This window comes from Actinia tenebrosa, unplaced genomic scaffold (assembly GCF_029948245.1).
Source record: "Actinia tenebrosa isolate PJP-AT-01 unplaced genomic scaffold, QUT_ActTen_1.0 PGA_scaffold14__42_contigs__length_11649687, whole genome shotgun sequence".
NCBI lineage: Eukaryota > Metazoa > Cnidaria > Anthozoa > Actiniaria > Actiniidae > Actinia > Actinia tenebrosa.
Window position 1 is genome coordinate 252,705 of NW_028292574.1, and position 9,794 is coordinate 262,498.

General features: G+C 38.9%; 1 protein-coding gene across 1 annotated transcript in view; it reads right to left on the reverse strand.

The window, feature by feature from the left end:
* The window catches only part of LOC116293808 (uncharacterized), a 31,647-nt gene extending 22,835 nt beyond the window's left edge, over positions 1–8,812 (reverse strand). Inside the window, exons 1-12 of the mRNA XM_031701288.2 lie at positions 8,448–8,812; positions 6,832–7,011; positions 6,400–6,475; positions 5,856–6,033; positions 5,146–5,205; positions 4,269–4,373; positions 3,183–3,329; positions 2,908–2,970; positions 2,379–2,493; positions 1,751–1,883; positions 942–1,201; positions 27–190 (exon numbers count right to left, since the gene is read on the reverse strand). Of these exons, the coding sequence (XP_031557148.2) occupies positions 27–190; positions 942–1,201; positions 1,751–1,883; positions 2,379–2,493; positions 2,908–2,970; positions 3,183–3,329; positions 4,269–4,373; positions 5,146–5,205; positions 5,856–6,033; positions 6,400–6,475; positions 6,832–7,011; positions 8,448–8,463 (1,497 nt within the window). The 5' untranslated portion in view covers positions 8,464–8,812. The remainder of the gene's footprint in view (positions 1–26; positions 191–941; positions 1,202–1,750; positions 1,884–2,378; positions 2,494–2,907; positions 2,971–3,182; positions 3,330–4,268; positions 4,374–5,145; positions 5,206–5,855; positions 6,034–6,399; positions 6,476–6,831; positions 7,012–8,447) is intronic.
* Positions 8,813–9,794: the final 982 nt, after the last annotated feature.

The window sequence follows — 9,794 nt, forward strand, 5'->3', positions numbered from 1 at the left end:
TGAAAGGAAGAGATCACTCAACTTACCCGAAGGACTTTCAAGAGTCTGTTAAGCCTGAGAAATGTCACTGCGTGCCAGCGTTCATGAAGTGGGGCTACGGTAAACGCAAAGATTTCCAACGGTAGGACAGACAAGAAGTCGGTCCAGAACAGAAAGGTACGGATGTAATTATGACGAATTTCCTTGAGTTCTGAAAATAAATCAAGCATGATTTTACAAGCAAAAAGTTAAGTAAGTTTATGGATAGCAAAACTAGTTTTGGTTATACAAGGTTTATTGGGACTTAAGGGTGCTGTATCGGTAGTGTACACTTGTCTCTCGCCTCTGGGGTCTCAGGTTTGATTCCTGGACTCAGTATCACAGGTGAGTTAAGTTTGTAAGGTCTCTCAATGTCGCAAAGCCTAAAACGCTAAAATCAAAATCTATCTGTGAGTTTGCCATGCCCTGACTTAGATCAGCCCAGAGATTGTTTCAGGTTTGTGAGTTAACCATGTCCTGACTTAGATCAGTCCAGAGGTTGTTTCAGGGTTCGATCTGTGAGTTAGCCATGCCCTGACTTAGATCAGCCCAGAGGTTGTTTCAGGGTTTGATCTGTGAGTTAGCCATGCCCTGACTTAGATCAGCCCAGAGGTTGTTTCAGGGTTCGATCTGCATGTGAGTTAGCCATGCCCTGATTTAGATCAGCCCAGAGGTTGTTTCAGGGTTCGATCTGTGAGTTAGCCATGCCCTGACTTAGATCAGTCCAGAGGTTGTTTCAGGGTTCGATCTGTGAGTTAGCCATGCCCTGACTTAGATCAGCTCAGAGGTTGTTCCATGGTATCAATAAATTTGAAAATTATTTATTTCGGCTTTTCATACTCCTGTTACAGTTTTAACAATTTAAAAAATTTTTAAAATTTTTTTTTTCTAAAAAATATTTGGATTTAAAATAAAGTATTTACCTGTAGTCGCGGGGGTGGCAAGGTTGAACCGCATCAGAAAGTCCATCAACAAGACGACGTCAAGCAGATAGGTCAAGGCAAAGACTATTGTCATAGTAACGCTCTCTCCGTAACCAAGGGCGTGAAGACTGACGGAGAATGATGAAACGTATGGATAAAAAAAGCAGACAAGTAGCACGGCAACCAGGTGAACACGTTCCCAGATCATCAGGAACGTGGAGTCTGGCATGATCACGTGACTCAGTGCACGACGAATCAGGCTGATGAAAGAATGAATGAGAATAATGAGTGAGACTGGACCAAAAGAATGCCATTCGCTTTAATAGTTATGCGCAAGCGCAGAAGCACAAAATAATCAGCTTACGTCACAAGGGAATGTTACGTCTTTATATAGTATGCGCGAATGCAGAACTACTTTAGTCTAAAATTGTGTCACAACGCATGCGTAAATGTTACGTCAGGTTTGATAGTTATGCGCAAGTGCAGAGGTGTAAAACAGTCCAATTTGTTCCAAACTTAACGAATCATGCGCAAGCAATGATTCTTGTTTCAAAATTTATGTGCAAGCTTTAGGTAAATAGTATCTAACTATTATCAATGATAACGCTAGAAAATATGCTCAAGCAATGATATAATTTAGCAAACGTACACGCAATCATAGAGTTGTATAATGCTCATATTTTATAGATTCTTTCGTCCAAAAAGCATGCACAAGGAATGGAGTGTGCTTTAAGGCATATAAATTACATACGTCATGATGCTAAATTTCTTCTACCTCACGCGCAAGCGCAGACGCATAAAATACTTACGTCACGATGCTAGATTTCTTCAGCCCTGGTTCATCCCAGGTTGTCTCGTCGTGCTCACTTATCTCCGTGTCCGTCCTGGTTCGAGTCATCAAGTCACAACGATGTTCTACAGCTGTGTAAAGTTTTTCTGCAACTGCGCAATTAAAAAGAATCAAATATTACTGAAAGTACAAGGTGACATGTGACAGTCGCTGATAAACTTGTGAACCTCTCTTTTTCAAAGTCTCTCAATGAGACGGGACAGCCATTTTTTGTGGTCATCCGAGCCAGGTTTAACCCTATCTTTAAAGCAAAGGCAGCACCTTCTACTCAGAATTTTTAAAACTCCGAGTGTTTGGTTGGGCCGAGGCTTGAACTTACAACCTCGCGTACAGTAGTCCTTTGCCCAACTGAGCCAACAAGGGCCCTAGCGTGGTCTCGACTAAAGTGAAAACACTGTACCATTTTCCCGCCAAATCCACAGGAATCCCGCATGAATTGATTACATTTTGATGCCGAGAACAAACTTTTGAGGGTGCACGTGCCCCCCGTTCTCCCTCCCCCCCCCCCCCCCCCCCCTCTCCGCTAGTGGAGCAAGCCATGTTGAGACAAGAGAAGAAAGTAAAGAAACAGGCAACGGTAAACAAACCTTCAGGATAATGCTTGATAACCCGGTTCATGTCCGCACGATCCAGTGTGAATATCACGCAGAGGCTAGCAGCACGAACAGTGGTAGATCGAGGTAGATTATACACCAAACTGACCTATACACCATACCAAATACCATCAGTATTTCACCTATGAAAATTCCCTCCCTATCTTTTTAATCATTGAAGTGTTCTCCGACATAGCAGAGAGCAACCATTTCCATTGGTTCAGCAGATTTCGTATGGATTTGAAAAAGTATTATAGCGGTGCCAAGCCATGACCGTCACGATGTAGTGTCCAATTTTCACGTGCCTCGTCACTGGCTTATTAGTTCTCCGCATAACTGCACCGTGTCCTGCCGTGATCGTGGTGATCTCCTTGATAGCTTTGTCATTGGCTCAATAAACATTGTTTACTGTACTGTGACCATGCCGGGTGTCTTAAAAAAACTCTCCACTAAAAAGGCGTTATAATTATTTAATTAATATTAAGCATTTATATATTTTTTATACAAGGCATTATCGACTTACTTCGCCAAACAGCTTGCCCTCTGTGAGGGTGAGGAGAACACTGTCATTATTCTCATTGAGGATCTAGAAGAAAAGACAAAAAGCTAAATGAAGGAGCGACGGGGTGAGCGCACGCATTTTGGCGCGTAAATTTCCGCCAACACCACAGGTAGCCCAACAAAATAGAAAAAAAGGAAAAATTAAGACTTTTAGTCAACCCCCCCCCCCCCCCCCCCGTCCCTTCATTAGCCCCTGGAACAATACACAATGTTCGTTCAATGAACGTATAGCAATACCTCTGCTTTGCCCTTGTGGATGTAATACATATGGTGGCCAATCTCCCCTTTCTTCGCTATGACTTGGTTTGGCATGAAAAACATTGGCTTGATGACTAAAGATAGCATACGCTTGAAGCCTGGGCTCAATCCCATGAAGAGAGGAGCCTGGAAATATAATAATTAATTAATAAATTATCAATAATGTAAGGATTATTACTTTAATAATTAATAATAATTAAAATATCAATAACGTAAGAATTATTACTTTAATAATTAATAATAATTAAAATATTAATAATGTAAGAATTATTACTTTGGTGATTAATAATAATTAAAATATTAATGATGTAAGAATTATTACTTTAATAATTAATAATAATTAAAATATTAATAACGTAAGAATTATTACTTTAATAATTAATAATAATTAAAATATTAATGATGTAAGAATTATTACTTTAATAATTAATAATAATTAAAATATTAATAATGTAAGAATTATTACTTTGGTGATTAATAATAATTAAAACATTAATAACGTAAGAATTATTACTTTAATAATTAATAATAATTAAAATATTAATAACGTAAGAATTATTACTTTAATAATTAATAATAATTAAAATATTAATGATGTAAGAATTATTACTTTAATAATTAATAATAATTAAAATATTAATAATGTAAGAATTATTACTTTGGTGATTAATAATAATTAAAATATTAATGATGTAAGAATTATTACTTTAATAATTAATAATAATTAAAATATCAATAACGTAAGAATTATTACTTTAATAATTAATAATAATTAAAATATTAATAATGTAAGAATTATTACTTTGGTGATTAATAATAATTAAAATATTAATGATGTAAGAATTATTACTTTAATAATTAATAATAATTAAAATATTAATAATGTAAGAATTATTACTATTAATAATCTATGCATGCACTGGAAGTATCTAAGGGGTAACGCATTGGTCTGGCTGTTTCATTTAACTTTTTTTCCCCTGATCACTCAGCCAAGAACTAGTAATAGCTCATCAAGGGAGTGACAATAACAATGCTGGCTCTAAATTTGGAAACAAGATTCATTACCTTGTCAAGAACTTTACGGTTGATGCTTAAGGACAGTTCTGCTTGGAATGTGAGTGGTAAATCATCAAAGATTCCAAGACCGTTGACTCCCTTGCTTGTGGACCACTGTGACATAAGAAATAATAATGATATTTAGTTCTTATTAACCTCTGGAAGTTTTGAGAACCAAGGGTGATAAATTAATAGTGCACTTGTCTCACCTCTGGGCTCTTCAGTATTAGTTTCTTAGATTCAGTGTCATTGAAGAGTTTGTTAGGTCTCTCCCTTTATTTAAGGGTTTTTTCCTCTGGGATCCTCCCTCTGCAAAACCTAACAAGCTTAATTCCAAATCTACCTTAATGGGTTAGCCATGCCAAAAGTTTGATCAGCCTAGAGGTTAATATTTCAGATTTTCATAAAATTTCATAAGATTTAAGAATTCATGCTTCAATAGCCCTAATCCACTGTTTTCCCATTTCAGACCATGTGTCATTCCCTAGAGTATCTTTTCTTTGATTAATGCTTGAACATGAGAAGACACATGAATATATGGATACAACTTAAACATAGAATCTTATTTCCAAGAGAATGACACATGGTCTGAAATGAGGCAAAACATAAATGGATTCAGTCCATTTGATGGGGTTCAGTTGAGAATTGAACCGGCCCAATCCCAGACATGACCTAGCCACAGCATTAAGAGGCAGCACTATTCTTTGATTGCATGTTACATCATCACGGCCATGTTGGGGCCATTTAACAAAAGATTTCTCATTAGCATTCATTGTTAACTGCACCACAATTTCCGCCTTGTTTTTGTCTTTTGACTCTCTTGGGAATGCTTGCAAACCGTCAATAGCAATGCATATTAGCTATTCTACCTCTTAACCTTACTTACCAAGTATTCATAGTAAGCCATGACCTTGTCTTGGATGGTATCGTCTATACCAACATCTACCTGTTGAACAATGAGACCGTTTCAACAATGAAGTGATAACGGTGATAAGCTAAGTGATGATTAAAGGGGCACTTGATGAAAATTGGAAATAACTTGAAACTTGTTTAAACTTGGTCCCAATTGTAGCCAAACAACATATTTTCTTCACCGTAAAAAGTGGCAGATAATAATTATCAACATTATCCAGCATCTAAATTGTGAGTGAATGACGATATTTACTCAACCCTATTGTTCTCTTAGCTCTTAACCCAAACTTTCTCAACTGCAAGTGGCTCCCAGGCTAAAATTTTCACTGATCTGGTGTTCATGATCATAATTGAGTAATTATCCTCAATTATGTCAATTATTTGGACTTTCAAAAATTAGGGCGTTTTCATCCAAGTGCCCCTTTAATAGATGAAGGAAGAAGGGAGAGATGAAAGGAAGGAAAAGGAAAGGAGGGATGAAGGTAAAGTTAGATAAATTAATAAATTTTAAATTTAAATAAAGCTGGTAGATTTTGTAATAGCAGTGAACTACCCTAGGGAACTACCCTATTCAAATGACAGTATTCAATGCAATAAATAATGAAATTGAAGAGGGAAGGAAGGAAGTAGGGAAGGATGAAAGGAGAAAAGAAGGAAAAAAATATGAGTATGCTACCAGCTCACCAGGTAGTCTTTGATAACATTTAGATGGTGAGAATAGCGAGCTCTCCTGGAGTCGGAGTTGGTCAACATTGATGCCATACCACCAAGAATTAGTCCAAAGAACAAAGCAATCCCAACCAACATAGCAACTATGGAAAACCACTTCTCAGTATTGTTAACAGCATGAATATCACCATATCTAGGAAGAAAAGTTTGGTCATATCAGCTTTATATAATATAGATATAAAATTCTTTATCATTAGTTTATAGCTGCAAGGAACTAATAAAAAAAATCAAAGTCCCTGATAGGAATCGAAACCCATGACCCTGGATACCGGTCAGATGCTCAAACCAATGAGCACAGAGGGTTCATTTACTGAGTAATTAACTACATATTAGCTTAGTTTGCACTGAAATAATGTCCTCGGATTCACAAAGGGGATGTATTCCCCTACACCCAACTACATCTACAATTGTAGTGTGTTCCAACACCCCAGGGGTTTGAAATTGGAAACCCAAAATGATATTGAAATTATTGAATAAAATGGAAGTACAAGTATCTAACCCTGTTGATGTAGCAGTTGCTGTGGCCCAGTAGAGGCTTAACACATACTTGTTCCAAAGAGGGATCTTATCTATTCCTGTAACAAACATACCATTATAGCTTCGTTTATCCATTAAAGAAAAAAAAAATCAAATGAATGAATAAAATAAATAAATAAATGGGCTGATGGATAGACTGGGAAATATGGCAAGATGGGAAAGTGGATATATAGATTGACAAGAAGATGCATGGATGAATTAAAAATGGGGGTGGAGGAGGGGGGAGGAGGGGGAGGAGGGGAGAGGGTGGAGGGGGATGGAGGAAGGGTTAAATAGAAAGATGATGAATGATGGGTGGAGGGGTGGGTGGAGGGATCGTTCACTATATTCATTATTATCACTGACTTTTTTTTATCATCATCATCATCATCATCGACATCATAATCTTCCTTACCTGTGTTTAGCACCATTGCCCAGCCATCAGCTAAGCAGGTGTGATTAGGCAAGCCAACATTGTCGCATCCAAGCCAAAACCAAATACACGAGAACAGATGTATCAAGATGGTACCCATAGCACAGAACTTAATGGCACGCAGCACAGCAGTGTTGCTTCCAAGCTCATTTTCACGGACGTCTATACAAAAGCAAGATTCATTTATTAGTGAGAAAAATGAATAATTCATAATACTTATTGATAAGTGCATCATTATTATTTCCATTCGCTATGGGCCCTAACTATTCAGCCAATCATTGATACAGCCATCCCCAGACATACTCCCATCCTTTCACTCAGCAGTCCTCCTAAATTCTTCCATCCATCCTTCATTCTACCCCTCCATCCCTCCCTCTTTTCGTATGTTCCTCGTTTCCCCCCACCCAACCTTATTCCATCCATTTGCCTATCCCTCCCTCAGTTCTTCCATCCCTCCATACATTCATCCCTCTGTCCATCCAACCCTTTTCATTTAATCATCTACCCACCTATGTTTCCCTTCATCCACTATTCACTAACCCCATTCCCCCTTCCACCCAATCTTTCATCGAGAAACCTATTCATCCCTCCTTTGTTCCATCCACCCACCATACACTTATCTCTTCCTCTTTCCCTCCATACACCTACCCATCTCTCCCTCCGTTTATTCAATGACCCCCATTCCCCCTCCTTCCTATATCAACCCACCCATCCTTCCCTTTATCTATTCACCCAACCCATTTCCCTTCCCTCCTATATCCCCCCATCTATCCTTCCTTGCATATATTCACACCCCATTCTCCTCCCTCCTACCTTGTCCCATCCTTTCCTTCTCTCCCACCAGCCACCCAAACCCTCTATCCATCCCTCTATCCGCCCACCCATTCCTCTTTCCATACAATCACCCACCCATGTATCCAGTCATACTTCCCTCCCTCCATCCATTCATTCTTCTTTCCATCTACATCTCCACCTATTCCTCTCTCCTTCCATCCAATCACTCATCTCATGCATCCCTTCATCAATCCACTTATCCCTCACTCCCTCCTTATTTTAATATACCAATCGTCCATTCATCCTTCCTTCCATACAATCACTCATCTCTCCCATTGCATCTCTTCTCCTCCATCCATCCATCCATCTACCCATCCATCCATCCATCCATTCACCTACCCATCCCTCCTTCCATCCAATTTCTCATCTCTCCCATCCTGTCTTGTCACCTCTCCTCCGCCCATCCATCCCATCCTCCCTTCACCTACCTATCCCTCCTTCTATACAATATTGCTCATCTCTCCCATTTCTCCCTTTGTCCATCCCTCCCTTTTTTCACTTACCCATCCCTCCTTCCATCCAATCATTCTTCTCTCCCGTCCTTCCTCTATCCATCCCCTCATCTACCAAACCAACTGTCCACTCATTTCTCCATCCCTTTATCTAAATTTATCCAAATTTATTTTCCTCCATCCATCCCTCCCAACCTTTCCTTCCTCCATTCACCCATCTATCTATCAATCCATTCACCCATCCCTCCCTCCATGCTTCCTTCCAATCCTTAACTCTACCATCCTCTATATTTTGAATCATTAAAAACTTACCGAAAAACTTCATCATCCTTTGAAACCTAAGCAAGCGATTCAGTCTTAGATAACTCAAGACTTGGTACCACACATGATGAGAAGAGCGCGCGAATACGAAGATATCCAACGGTAGAATCGACAGAAGATCCAACGCGAACCTTCCTCTCAGGTACTGACTTCGTACAAGAGCCCTGTCTGTGATAAGCGAAGCTTTGTGGTAAAATGCGACGAAAAAACGAAGCACAACATCAACCAAGAACAGGACATCAACCAAGTACGCCACAATCCAAAGCGCGGTCGATTTGGAATGAAAACTTGCTTGGAATGGTACAAGCAGGCAGGTAAGATAGCACAGTAAAGCCGTCAAGGATTCCCATGTTCGATACTCCTTCGACCGAGGATGGATAACAAACTCCTGTACGTCGGCAGACGTTCGGCTGTCAGCTATAGCAACTCCCCGAAACGTCACTTGAACTGAATTATCCATCCCCACGAGTACTTCGCAAACTCGGGGGACGGGAGAGCTGTGGTCTTAGCTCAAGCACAAATAAAATCAAACTCAATGAACAACAAAAAATAACGGAACGAAATAAAAAAGCTGCATCTTGCGGGAAAGCAAGAGCGCAATTGAATACAATTAATGAAAATTAACCTATGACGTCACATCATGACTAATCAAAATTATGCTAATTAGTAATTAGAAAGAGCGCGCACACAGACTAATGGTATAGCTGAAATAATTGAAAATGGCATAGTACAATAAATATGTACATTTTAAATAAATACACTACCTATTTCTCGTCGTAAATTTGAACGAACGTGAATCCCAACAACCTAGCATTAGCAGGTGACAATAGCTGAAAAAAACAACCCTGAAACAACTTCTGGGCTGATCTAAGTCAGGGCACGGCTAACTTCATAAAAGTCTATACGCTGCGCAGGCTACGTTTGCCGGAAAACCATCAAGTGTTCAGCCATGCGGGTTTTTCCCCAGCCGTCTCCTCACCTGAAGCATGAACTCGACCAAAAGACTTTCATTACGTTGGCATAAAAATTTGAAATATTTGTCTTATCGAAAAAAATTATTGGCACAAATTTTCAAATTGTAATTTCAAATTCTCGTAGGGATTGTTTTTAGCAAACAAATATTTTGAATTCTTTTTTTTTTCCGGCTAGAGTTATAAACTTAAAAATTCACGTTTTTTCGGATTACAGAAAAAGTTTACAAAATGTTGCAGTTGCAGTTATAATACTCTTGCTAAGAGACGCTTGACATCTAATCAGACATTTTTGTCACCCTAGCCTCTTTTGCAACCGTTCTTAGGGTCGAAACGTTGCGTGACGACCCTAAGAACGGCTGCAAAG